The sequence below is a fragment of the Equus quagga genome, chromosome 6, assembly GCF_021613505.1.
Source record: "Equus quagga isolate Etosha38 chromosome 6, UCLA_HA_Equagga_1.0, whole genome shotgun sequence".
Lineage (NCBI taxonomy): Eukaryota > Metazoa > Chordata > Mammalia > Perissodactyla > Equidae > Equus > Equus quagga.
The window spans coordinates 85,030,675-85,044,753 of NC_060272.1; the positions used below are offsets into that span (position 1 = coordinate 85,030,675).

General features: G+C 51.0%; 1 protein-coding gene across 1 annotated transcript in view; it reads right to left on the bottom strand.

Annotated features, from left to right (window-relative positions):
- Positions 1–1,024: 1,024 nt before the first annotated feature.
- Positions 1,025–14,079, bottom strand: part of AOPEP (aminopeptidase O (putative)) — a 332,639-nt gene continuing 319,584 nt past the window's right edge. The window contains exons 17-19 of the mRNA XM_046663936.1: positions 6,337–6,423; positions 4,409–4,553; positions 1,025–2,411 (exon numbers count right to left, since the gene is read on the bottom strand). Of these exons, the coding sequence (XP_046519892.1) occupies positions 4,413–4,553; positions 6,337–6,423 (228 nt within the window). The 3' untranslated portion in view covers positions 1,025–2,411; positions 4,409–4,412. The remainder of the gene's footprint in view (positions 2,412–4,408; positions 4,554–6,336; positions 6,424–14,079) is intronic.

Consider the following 14,079-nt stretch of genomic DNA (forward strand, 5'->3'; position numbering starts at 1 on the left):
TCACACCGACCACAAGGGAAAAGCATTTATTCCGTCTTCACAGAAAGCAGTGTTCTTATCTTTAGTCAAATTTAACAATCAAATTGTGATCTTCCTACCGATATGGTAAACAAAGCACGCGCAATCATACGCAGGGCACACGTACAGCAAACAGCAAATCCCTAGGAAACCTTCTAGAACGACAGCCACTGCCAGACCATCCCGAAGACCAAGAGCTTCTAAGGGAGGGAGCTGTTGAAGCCAGGCGCCCCACACACAGGTCAGACGCGGCCCGGAGGGCGGTGGCCTGGCCAGGGCACACAGGTGGCCCGGCCCGCCCAGGGCTGCGCTGACCCCCGTGGCCTCGCCAGCATGTCCAACCATCCCCGACTCTGGACACAACTGGGAAGCTTCGTTTTTTGGGGTTTTTTTCAAACTTCAAGTACCTGGTGGGAAAGAAAGGCGACACCACCCCAGACTGCCAGGGCGCTGAGCTGGGTGCCAGTGAGGGCGGAGCACCTCGCCCTGCGCCCTCCTGGACAGCCCCTCTCCCCAGCCTACAGGACACAGAGGAGCCAACGCAGAGAACGCCCTTTCTCACGCGACTTCTTTCTTTTTTTAAACAGTATTAAATTCAGAAGCAAACAGGAATACAAAAATACTATCATTACATTTTATTATTAATAAATCCTAGATTTTTATCCTGTACACCTTTATGAAAATCTACTAAAATTCTGGAAAAATCTAAATAATGGACATATCAAAATAATTGCACAGAATCCCTCTGAAATGACCCAGAGGAGGTGTTCACTGGTCCCAGTATATACGAACTCTGTGACCTTCAGAAGCAGAGAAACAGCACTGCAGCCACATGCTGAGGTGAGCAGGTTTCAGTGCGCCCATGTCCCAGGCGTCCGTGTGACAGAGCTGCCTCGAGCCCACAGAAGAGCCACAGCCCGCACTCGGCATCCCGTGGCCGGAGGCCATGGACGAGGAGGCACCTTTCTCCTGAGCTCTGCTGGGAACAGCCCCTGGAAAGAGAAGCACCAAGACGTGGCCCCTGCTGTCGGCTGATGGCCTCAGCAGCCCCGTAATCCTTCCTTTGATGTCCAGGGTCAACGGATCCTGGGCCCACCAGGGCCAGGAGTAGATGTATGAAAGAGAATCTGGCTGTGATCTTTCCTGCAAAGGAAACAGCAAGAAAATTTACTGCCCAGTCACAACGGAGGAATTCTGCCAAATGAGTCCCTCTGGGACCTGTGCTCCCTGCTTCGGAGAGAGGACCCCGCAAAGTGTGGAGGACGGGTGAGGCCCGGCCTCATGGCCTGAAGAGCAGATTTTAAGTTGAGCTGTGTGCTCTCGCTTGGCTCACACACGGCTCTGAAAGGCAGCGGCGGGGACCGAGGCTTCATCCACAGACAGAGCCCAGGAAGAGCCGTGCTCCCTCCCAAGGCTCTCCGACCGCGTGAGGGCCCCGGGAGAGGGGCACCTGGCCCTTGGGTAGCAGGTGCCCTCCTCTCCGGCCGCAGGCTGCAGGGTGCCACCAGCGCGCCACGGGCCCACGCAGCCGGCGCCACCGCCGTCGGGCCTGCCTTCAGGGAGGAGAGTCCGGCTCCGGAGCCTCTGGCACTTACACACAGGAAGGCTTTTCGCTCTAGGGCTCGACTCCTGTTCCTGCTGAACTGAGCCAGTGTGTAAAATGAGAACTGATATCAGCTCAGTAGGCACCGGAGGGCGGGTCCAATCGACAGCCGGAGGAGAGAAGCAGTGCCTCGGCCGGGCTCGCGGCAGGAGACACTCACCTAGACTGCAAACACAAGAGAGAGTTCACCACGCTCGGGAGGCGACAGCAGGGGCCTCCTGCGGAAGCCCCCAGGCCTCCTCACATGCGACCAACCACGGACATGGTTCTACTGGACTCTCGTGATACACGTGGTTTTAGTTTTTTGTAAGAATAATTTTTCAGTTTTAAATACATTTGACCTTTGAGACAGATACCTAATTAGTGGATTTATATTTCCGTAGACTTTTCGTAAGCTCTTTGCACTCACAACAGGAGAAAGCGCGTCCTTGGGGCCGAGCGGGTCTCTCATCCTCCAGAATTGTGCTCGGCAGCCGAGCTGCCCGCTCAGCCGCGGCCTCTGCCCCAGTGTCTCCAACTTAACTGTCCCCATCTCACCTTCTCTTCAGGTGCAGAACTTAGCCACTGTGAACAAAGCGGAAACCAGTCACTGTTCACCAATCAGCTAAGCTCTGCACCTCGTCAGAGAGGTCGTCGCTGGGCAAAATGAAAGGGCCGGTGAGCATCTTCCATGGCTGTTGGCTTCTTCCGTTTCCAGAGAGGAGCTATGAGACGCATCTGTTCTCCGAACTGCAGAGAGATAACTATGGCTTCTGGAGGAGCAGCCAAGGTCGTGGTTGCGTGGTAATCCCTGGCAATGTGATTTTAATCTTAAGTCACAAATCAGCATGCCAGGAACCCAAGCAGCCAGAGCACTCCGGAGCAGCACCATGCCTGCCGGCTCACGGCCCGCACCGCATGCACCGGTTCCTCGGACACGAGGTGAAGACACCACCTCCAGGCCTGCTACACTACCAAATGGGTTTTATTTCTGCTTGTTGCTCATTTACTTGGCGTCCTAGAGGTACATTTATTTAAATCAGAAGGACTCAGAGACAACCACACAAATGCCAGTGCGGCTTTGGGATGTGAAATGAACGCCGCACAGCCAGCCGTGCTGTGGCCGTCCTCGCTCAGTCAGCCACCGCCCCAATGCCAGGGCCACTGATTCTTAGTGCTCTGGGATGCCTGTGCTCCCCAAGTGGGGAAGAACTCCCGACAGCTGGAAGGAGCGACTCAGAGCAGCCCTTGTCACTGCTCTTCGTGGGGAAGGTGGGGTGCATGCACATGCCCCTGGGGCCATCTAGGAGGTTTCAGTGGGAGGTGAGAAAACAGCAGACTCTGGACGGGTACTCGTTTGCCTGATTGGGGCAAAAACATCACAAGGAAGAACCACGAGCGGAAGGCTGCTGACATTCTCCGTCCCGTGGAGGACAGGGACCCATCAAAGGACAGTCTGCCCTGGTGCAGCCGCACACACCTCCAGAAACACGAACCCTCTGTAACACTGAGCATCTAAAGAGAAACTCGACTTAACATGGATGACCACAGGAAGGTGGCGGCAAGACCACTGTGCAGCTGCTCTGTTCCTAAATGGCCCCGCTCATCCTGAACAGGGCCGGAGGCTGCCCGTGGGGGTCTGGGAGCATCCCCACGGCTGTTTCACTACAAGAGGGACACCCACCACAACCACCTCCACTGTGCCCTGTTCCTGCAAACACGGCTCCCTGACTCGTCTGGAAGCACAGGATCATACGTTAGAAAAACTTTGTTGCTCTCCTCAGTATTAGAGTTCTTTCAAATAAATAAGATACTTAAACATATTGGACAGAGATGGTTTATAAGAGCAAAACATTACAAGCAAGTAAATGTCTAACAATGGGTTAAGAATAGCAACATAAAATATTAAATAGCCATTAAAAACTACATCTACAGAAAAGCTATATAACATGAAAAATGCTAAGTTAAAAAAGATACAAAATTAGAAATATCCTATTGCATCACATAAAACCTTGAAGAAAAACTGAGAAGACACATAAATGATACTGATTGTTAGGGAAAAAATACACTTATAATCTCACAGTTCTACTTATAAAACTTTATGTACCATTGCTAAATTACTTATAAAATGCAGAAACCCAAAGTTAAAAACTAACTGCTAGGATATAAATCTAACAGGTCAATTCCAAGCACAGTTAACAAAGGAAGTAATTTAGATGATGTAGGACTCCCACTCCAACGTCAACTGGGGAGAAATTCCGCTCCCACACAACCAGGTAGAAGGTCGTGCCCGAAGCCACAGGGCATGACCAAGGAGCGGGCGGTGCAGTCTGAAGGGAGGACCCCCTGCTGGCCTCCTCGGCCAAGCAGGGACACCCTGAGGAACTTCAAGCTCTCAGAGAGCCTGGGAGGAGAGAACGTCTGCGTGCCGCTCAGGACTCGGGGTGAGCCGGCAGCGCACTCGGGGTCAGCCTTCGCCCTGAAGACTGGGATCAGGGCTTCTGCCGGGCTGCCTGACCTGCTTTCCAAACCTGCTCAAGGGGCTCCGCCGCGGTTTGTGTTCCCACAAACAAGACAACTTCAAGAGATGAAAACGGTACCGGCGAGAGCTGTTGTGCCTGAGGTGGACAGCCTCTGCTTCCCGGCGACCCCTCTCGGGTGGACGAGGCCACCTGCTCTCTGTTCTCTGAGGCCACCCAGTCACTCGGGCTAAGCAAAGGGCTCACTATTTGGTTATTAACTATTTGACTCCTGAGAGGAATCTCTGGTTAGAAGGGAACAATGGAGAAAGGAAAAGGAGAGAATCACCTCTTTAAAATAACATCTCGGCCACCACCTCTGCTGAGGATCTGTCCATCTGCTCCTTGGTCAGCTCGAAGCACCTGCGGGCGAGCTGCTGCTGCCTGGCGTCCTCACCCACCATCAGCTCCCCGTACAGGTATATGCCCATGGCCTGCGGGGGCACAGAGGCCAGAGGGTGTGAGGAAAAGACAGGGTGCGTGCATGCATGCACACGCAGTCTCTGCTTGCTGCACATGAACTTGCTGGTCTAGAAATGGCAAACTCCCTAGAAAAGATACATGCCTGAGGAGCTGTCCTTCTAGAACCTGCAGCTCAAGCTCCTCTTTCTTGTTCTCACTGAAACCTCAAGGAATTCTCAGCTATCACTCCCATCAGCAGAACCCTAGAGATTTAACTGACGACAGAGTGATGAGTGAGCACACCTCTGCTGTGGACTGTGTGGGACTGCTCTGGACAGGGACAGGGAGGGTCCCATAATGAGCACCAGGGAACCGGCAAGCTGGAGGAACCACGGTGCTGTGTGAGTCACACTGACACAGCACTTCCTCCCCGGGCACAGCCGGGAAGCGAAGATCACCACACTGCACAGGGGAGAGCCATCACGCCGCCCAAGAAGAGTGCCATTGCCACAGCCCAGCCCGACTGCACCCCTCAACGGTGCCCAGCACTGCAGCGAGCGCGGTCCCTTCTGTTACGGGAACAACGCTGCACACACTCACATCTGCATTTCCCCTAGAGTTTTAAAACAGCCAGTTATGTGCTGGAAGACCAAAAGACCCCTTTGGTTCTGCCTTCTTTCTTGTTCCAGCTCAGTTATGCCGGATCACATTCTGCTGGAAGAAATTAAAAGGAGGAGCTCAAAGATAGCACAAAATAAAAACTGGGTAGTGAGGAGTTCAAAAACCCATTCCTGAGAAAGGTGAGATGTGGTAACTCGCAGCTGGCGGAGATCACGGCTCCAAATACACTGTAGTCAATTTTGGTTTTCAGAACAGACTCGAAGTTGCACTTACATTTTTGTCCCTCTCATAAGCCCCTCCGTGTTTCCAAACACCTCTTGCTCCACTGTGCAAATGTGACATTTCTTCTGGTACAAAGTCATATAATTTTCTTTGTGGGAAGACGGAGCCCTTCCTTGCTGGCTGCTCCCCCTACTCAGGCCCTATCAAGAGTCCTTTTGTTTGTGCCACCCCCAGCTCCACCCCCAGCTGAAACACAGCCCCATTCTCTCAGCCCATGGTGCTCGGCAGAAAGCTTGCTCAGAGGCATGCACTGGTCACGCCAACAGGAACGAGTTGCAGGCTGACTTCCAGCAGCAGACAGAACCCATGGCACATGCACCACCATGCCGGGGACACATGTGGGTGGGTGCAGAGGTGGCAAGGAGGATGTCCCCAAACACATTCAGGCACACACATGCATTCTGCAGGCTCCTTGGAAGGTGACCACTTTCCCCTGGTGAACAGTGAAGAAAGTTCTGGCAGGAAGGAAACAGGGGTCTGGCCTGGCGTGGCAGGTGCAAATGGAGACTATTCCAGCCAGTCAGGGCTCTCTGAGTCTCATCTCCACTCATGCCTTAAATTAGGGCCATTGGAAACACAGATCCACAGCATGGCATCTCTAGGCCACAATCCTAACCCGAGACTCAGCAATGCAGGGGCACCTGCGGCGTGCTTCACTTGGTGACAGAGTGGTCCACAGCCAGGGAGAGCCAAGGGAGCCCTGAAGGGGGATGAGTCGAGGGGATCCCAGAGAGACGGAAGCACCAGGGCACAGGTGTGTGCAGCGGGAAGCTCCTCCCCACTGCTTACAAATCTCCGGGAAATGGCTATGCATCTGTTTTGAAAGATGTTGACAACTTGGGGCCCTGTGTTAAGTGCACCAGGCAGGGGACGGCATTTAAAGAGTCCTGGCCTGCTGCCGATGAAACGTACCTGATCTTCCTGAAGGAATCTTTCCACATCTTTGTATGCTTTTGTGTATCTGTGCTTAACAACGAGTTCACACCACCGATGGCGGACCTAAGAAATGAGAGACAATCCAGTAAGCAACAGACTGACTGCCAGGCTTCCTGAGCCTCACAGGTTTCATGACAGACTGCATGTGAGCAAAGTGGCTCTCTGAAGTATATTAATGTTGTTGACACTTTCAGTTTCAAATTTCATTTTAGTTTAATTTCTTTACATAGAAAGGCACCATGTTCCTTATTAGCAGGGCTGTTAGTCAACTTTAGGAAAGTGCATTTTTCAGTTAGGTATTTTGATGTTTTTAAACACAACTGTGCAAGATAATATAAATTGAAAACGTAAATGGGAAATTAAGAGCACATCAGTCACACAGCGGTGCTCCAGCCCATTGGCTGCTGTCAATGAAGGTTTCCTTTAAAACCACAACCACTTAATTTCCTGCAGTACCCGATCTCGTCCAATGTTGTTGACTGCAACAATAAACAGAGCAACAAGAGGAAGACACTGCTCTCCACATTCCTGAGGAGGCAGAGTTGCGTTTTGCGGACTGTGGGGTTTCAGCCCGAGGGGAAAGGAAGGAGAGGGCACCGCCTGGACACAAGCAGCTGCTGCCCGTCCGTGCGTGGGCGCTGCAGGTTTGCACAACGTACTGAAAACAGACAAGTTGGATGCGGACGCCCTTGAGTAAAGACACACTTTACTAAAGGTTTACCAGCAGGACTTGGCCACTTTGCCAGGAACTCCCTCCACCCCACACCAGGCAATACGGAAGTCTACCCCAGCGCCGGCTGCCTCTGCTGACGGAGGCAGAGCCCATGGCCTCTCTCAGCACTTCAGGCACACTCTTGACGGGGAGATTCTACCTGAATTTGGTTTTCAGAATCCAGTCTCAGGCCCTCTTCTACTGCATCACAGCCTGCTCAGTTACACCGAGCCAGCAGTCTACCATTTTATCTTCTATTATTAGTTCAACATTAACCATACCTGGAAGTGATTATGTGCATTTAAAAACAGCCTCCTTCCATCGCTCTTTGTTTTTATTGCCTTTGAAAGAGGGAGAGCCTTTATAGTAATCCTTTTGTGGCAAGAGTAAAATGTAAGCAATTTCAACATTTTGGCTGGGGCCCCTGTAAACTATATCATTATACACTGCTGGCCGGATGTCTCCTTTAATTTACTATAAATAGATTTACACACAAACAATCAGGAATGAAGGAAAGAAACCAGTTTTGGGGAAAGACTCCTTCCTTCCCCTAGGCCACATGCACTCCAGGATAGGGTGTTAACTTGAGGATTCTCGTGGCATTGCCCTTTGCTTGCAGGCCGCCAGGCCCTTTGAACTTCTAAGGACAGGATGCCAACGAACTTTATATCCAAGAGGGAATTTCAGAAGTATATGGAAATGAGCTAAGAGCCTCAGACCATCACAACAAAAGGGAAGCAGATTGGACTGGGTGGATCTCGGAAATCTCTCCATCTTCAACAAAATGTTCTTTCCTACACAGTCAACAGAAATTTACAGACCATAAAAGGGAAGGGCAGCCCCTAAAATACTCTGAGCAGAAAAAACAAATGAACAGAGCTCAGAGATCCAGCTCATCCTACTACACCATGCGGAGGAAGCCAGTGGAACAATGGGATCCGCTCCCTTGCGAGCACCAAAGAGGACCTGGCAGCCCCCTTGGATGCCTCGGTATCTAAAAACTTCAGACACAGCCAGCCTCATCCACACACCAGCAGCGTCCCTTGTTGGTGAGCTTTGTGAACATGGGCGCCAGTTCCCCCACGTTGGCTCAGTGTGGCCAGGTGGGATGGACACCACATGGGACAGTCAGAAGACCCGGGACCGCTGCTCTTCCACCTGCTCTGAGACCTCCGGAAAGAGCCTCACTTCTCACAACTGAAAATAGGGGTACTCGCACCACCTTTGAGTAGGATCATCCACGGAGAACCCGTCAGCTCCAAAGTGTTCTAACGACCTAGATTTGTGTGACCTGATCACACCACGCCTTTGATGACTATTGTCATTCTAAGACTTGGGGACATTCTATTTTTTAGTCCTGATTTTGAGAACGGAAGGTTTGGCCTCTCATTTTTTCTTCCTGCGCTCCCCTTCATCTTACTCACACATGCAGAAATGACAAAGCATAAATTGGGGCTTATTTCCCAGGCAGGCGGGAGGCAGGGGCGGTCCCACCACAGCTGGCTGAAGGTCCAGGAGACGGGCTGTGTGAAAGGAGCCCTCTCACAACCAACATGAAGTCAGCATTTCCACTTCTCTTACTGTTAAAAGTAGTTTATTGTCACGATTAATAAACGATCTAGTCTTCTGACCCCTGGAGGCTAACACGGCAATCCAGGACGCGCAGACCAGCTCCCCCTCCCTGCTCCACGAAGAGCAGAAAGAACAACAAGCCTTTTCATTACAAAGGAGCTAAATCCATTTCAGTCTTTCAATGACAGGATGTCTCAAAGACAGCACAGGGATGCTGTGTGAGGCTGAGGGCCCAACAGATAGATCTTGCTTATGAGCAGCGTTTTTACTTCTCTTCATATTTCTTTGAGAAACAAAGAAAATCCTTATTTTTTAACCCCTAAACTCTCAAGGACCCAAAATTTGTATGGCCACTTGTCACCACATGGAACGAGGGTCTTCCCAAAAACCTGGCAGCAAAGTGACAGCTGTCTCAATTTCTCCTAGTGGTATTTCCACAGTGGGCACTGGTGAAGTATGTCCTTTCTCCAGATCACTGAGAAACCTACATCATCCTTGACAGAAGCCGTCACACACTGATACCAAGTTCAGAAGTTCTCGGTGCTGGGGAGCCTGAGCCACGGAATTCACAAGCAGGTCTCTAAGAAGAAATCTGTAACCGTAGATTTGCTCGTCTCTATTTTCTAATGAAGTGTTTACTAGGGGAGTGGTCATCCTGTCTTTTACTTTGCTCAGTGAGATTAAAGATCAGTGCTGCACACAAGCACAACAGCACCTGGTAGCTGGCAGGCCCACCACAGCATCTTCAGTTTCTTGCTTCTGTACATCCAGTTTCAACGTTTTCTGAGTGCATACATATGCCCAAACTGATCAAACAACAGTTTAAACATTAGCATTTTATTATACTTCAGTTATGCCCCAAATTCATTATGCCTCAAATTCATAAAGTCAATCCAAACTCATGCTAGAGATCACCTGAGCACCTCCAGCCCAAAGCTGTCTCTGCCCTAAGCACCATGTGCATGGGCAGGCCAGACACAGAAGTAAGGGGCACGGACGAGAAAGGGGAAGGAGGCAGGGAGGGACAGACAGCAGGACAAGGACAAGAAAGCTGAAGAAAATCAGAAAGGGCGCTGCAGAAGTGAGAAGAGCAGAGTCCTTGTTCCAGCCATTTTGTGACAGGGTGCCACGCAGGGCACTCAGGGCCTTGTCCTCAAGGACGGGACCATCTTTTTCTCACAGAGTCTTCAGTGCAGAGAGCAGCTGGATCTAGGCAGGGGGAGGCGGGCAGACCCAGAGCCTGGCTGGTCCAGCCCCACCACCTGCCTGCCAGTGCCAGCACAAGAAGGCACCCACCACAAACAGCTGTGCTGAGGGTCCCACAACACACATGGATATTTATCAACTGCCTGGCACACGAATGAGAATGGATGAAAAAGAAGAAAGGGAATTTAGTCCCTGATCCTCCGCAAGAAGTCACAATGAGGTTGTGATATACAGATGTGCACATACAGCTGTGCACCCATGAATACTTCGGTGTAATAAAAATTAGTTTGAAAATCTGCTTTTCAAAGTCTTCTGCTCAAGGGACACTGAACAGAAAAATGATGTGGGTGCTGCCCTCAGTGCACAGGTGAGTTTTGACACAGCGGTGCTAATTTACAGCCTTGAAAATGGACTCTAGAAGTTTCCAGGTTCCTGAAGCCTCCACGAACACAGGGTGATGAGTGCAAACACTGATGCCCTCCTGGGAATACCCAACAGCGAGGCTGGCTCTTAGCTTTGGAGAGGGAAGAATAAAAGGCAGGTATGTAGAGGCCTATTCATGTCAGATCCACACGTAATGATAGAGAATTAAAACCCTCCAATAATCCATATCTGTGCCAGGATGGTGGACCCCACCCCCACAGCAGGGACTCCCACCAGGAGGATGTGGCATGTCTGTGCTAACAGGCCTGAGCCACTGCAAGACCTGAGCAGACATGTGGTCTGGGTGTCCAAAAGGTATTTTGCAGGAAACACACACACAGGGCTCTGGCTATGAGGCTGGCGGCTCATTCCTTCCAAACACATTCATGGCAGCCAATTATGTGCTCTGCACGGGGGAAAGCATGTGGGACAGACTGACGTCAAGTACAAGCACAGACTTACATACAGATGTGTGTGTGCGATCATGTACATGCATGTAACATGTATACGTGAACACACACGTTTCAATTTTTATGCTTCCCCTCACTGTATGCAATACACTCTGATATTTTCTTTATGCTGACTGGCCATCTACTAAGTTGATTTCATGACCCCTGTGTCCTGACTCACAGTGAGAACACCCAGGCTGCAGGCCTGGCTCCGTCACTCGCCAGCCCTGCCAGCTAGGCCAGCTGCTCTAACCAGACCGGCCTGGCTCCCCGAGTGGGGTCAGAAGGGCGCCGGCCCTCTGGGCTGCGGTGGGAACTGATCGGGCTTGTCTGTGGCCAGTGTTAGGACAGCAGCTGCCATACAGGAAGTGCTTGTCATCTTAGCAGGAGGAGCTTGCTTCTGGTTTTCTTTTCTACTCCAAAAGTTCTATTATTTACTGAATTTATAAAAACTTGGGAGCATTCACTCCCAGGAAGCATTTGTTAACTGGTGAGAGGATGCAAGCAGAGCGCTCGTCAGATGCTGCGGCTCACCGAGAGGGTGGCCGGGACAGTGTGTGAGGCAGACTGGCGTGTGGCGGGAGAGCCCTCACAGGACTGGGCCTGGGCCCATGGGGCAAAAAGGAGGGAGGGCTGGATGGGACACCACAGCCCAGGAGGAAGAGCGAGGCCCTGTCCTGCGCCTGGACTCAGAGCCTGCCAGTGGGAGGCGGGGCTGAGTCTGAGATACTCAACAAGCAGGGACCCCGCGGGGAGGGGCCTCGAGGCCCGGGCAGTTGGCACTTCTCATGCCCGTGGGAAGTACACCCAGGGGCCAGGCATCTGGGGATTTTCCAGACCATGTGTGAAGACAGAGGGTTCAGGCTTACCCTGGCATCAGCCCCAGTCGCATGGCATTTCTGCCTTTTCAAGAAAATTATCACTACCCAAAAGGCCTGGCTGGGCTGAACTGAACTACTTCTGGCTCAGAAATCTAGGACAGGGTGAAGGAAGCCTGCTCCTCTGATTCCCAGCAGTGCTCAAGAGACGATACCTGCCTTGCAGGGTCATTTATATTCCTAAACCACGGCTCAGATTCCGGGGACAAGTCCCATGATCCCACGGGCCTCTCTGAGAGGTAACTGGCACTTTACTAGAACACACTGAGGCTCCCTCTCATTTAACTGTTCTCTACTGGAAACAGAAGAGAAAAGCTGCCTTTAGCAGACAACCCCACTCCTCACCCCAATCTCTTCTCAACCTGAGAATTTAATGCATCCAGAACCAGTTTCCCACTAAACTCTAAAACAGGGTTGGCAAATTTTTTCTGTCAAGGGCCAGAAAGTGAGCATTTTTGGCTTTTTGGCTCATCTGCCATTATATCACAAATGCAGCCCTAGGCAATAGGTCAAAGAGTGGGTGAGGCTGTCTTCAGATGAAACTTCATTTACACAGACTGTGGGCTGGACAGCCTGGCTGTATCTGCTGACCCTGCTCCAGAGCAGAAGCCCAGGCCCCAGGCTCCTGGAGGGAGGCACAGGCAGCCGCGTGAGCCCCTAAAACCTACCAGCATGACGCCACAGAACACAGAGCCGGGGGGGAGCACGTGGTTGGCCCTTGTGAGCAGGCCAGGGCCAGCTTCAGCCTGGTCCTGCCAGGAAGTCTAGGGTGTTCTTGAATGCGGCGCCTGCCAGTCCTGCTCCTTTCTCTACAGATTACGTTCCTTCTGCACCAGCAAACGTGCTCTGGCGCTCCTCCTGAAACAGAGCATGTCTCTGGCCTACGGGTCCAGCACAAGTGCCATGCATGTGGGTGATCAGAGCCCGAGGAAGCGCAGCCTTCAGGAAGAGTGAGCCCCCAAACCAGCTGGCGCCGGCTCTCCACACTGACGAGACACCCCCCTCTGTGAGCCACAGAGGACGGGGCCATGCCTCACCACACCCCAGCTCCCAGTTTACTAAGACGGGATAATTCTCAATGCTCACTCATAGCTTTTATCTCAAGTTTTATCTTCAAGTTTTAACAACTTTACTTTCCATGAAGCCATTTCAAAGAAATAAAAATTCTTACATAGAAATGCTTCCCAATAGCCTGCTTATTATCTAATAGACTAATTTTCCAAAGTGGTTTTGAAGCTTTTCTTAAGCATAAATCTTCCAAGTTTGAATAAAAATATAACCTGGAACCTCAGTATATAAAGACAGATTAAAGAGAAGAATACAAATGGGTTCTTCAAGCAGTTTAAATGTTCACATCAGGTAGGAAACACCTTAAAATTAAACAGTAAACTCCTGTGTGGGGCCCTGGGCTCCTTGGAGGTGGAGTCTGAAAACCAGTGCATTAGTGAAGAGGCCCTGTGCCCGAAGAATGCATGGAACCAGAGGCTGAGGAGGGAACACTGCAGGCCTAGGACAATGAGTTCTAATAACTTAGCTGATACGCCCTGGCTTGGTTCTGGTAGCCTCCATGCCATCACAAAGCACATCAGACAGTTACGTCAAGAGACAGGAAGTCAACCATGTTGTTTCCGTCACTGCAATCCTGGAGCCAGGGTTCGGTTTGCTGCATATTCACCACCACGCTTGAAAAACACTTACGGCTCCTATAGGTAGCTGCTTCTCTTGCTTTATTGCTATTATTTGGTGAGGAAGATTCACCCTGAGCTAACATCTGTTGCCGACCTTCCTCTTTTTGCTGGGAAGATTGCCCTGAGCTAACATCTGTACCAATCTTCCTCTATTTTGTACGTGGGTCACCGCCACAGCATGGCTGCTGACGAGTGGTGTAGGTCCACACCTGGGATCTGAACCCACAGACCCGGGCTGCTGAAGTGGAGTGTACCAAACTTAACCACTACGCCACAGGCCGGCCCCTTGCTTTATTTTTAAATGTTTGAAAATTATAAACAGGTAACTCTAGACAAATTAAGAACCCAATGAACAAGAAATTCTAGCCATTCACTTATGATCTTTACAAGAGCAGCAATCAATATAGACATATTATTTTGTGTTTTTCCTTTTCTCCACTTGCCACTATTGGATTTACTAGCTTTGTGTGACCCACATACTTTCACATTTAAAAATGACTACAGCGTCTCTGTCCTCTTCTGTTAACATACTACAGCTCCACTGGGGCCGGCCTGGTGGCACAGTGGTTAAACTCACGTGCTCTGCCTCTGTGACCCTGGGTTAGCATTCCAGGCGTGGAACTGCATGCACCTCATCAAGCCATGCTGTGCTGGCGTCCCATACGTAAAGCACAGGAAGACTGCTACAGACATCAGCTCAGGGACAATCTTCCTCATACACACACTAGAGATAGAGAGAGAGAGAGAGAGAGGGAGAGAAAGAGAGAGAGACGGAGAGAGAGGGAGAGAGA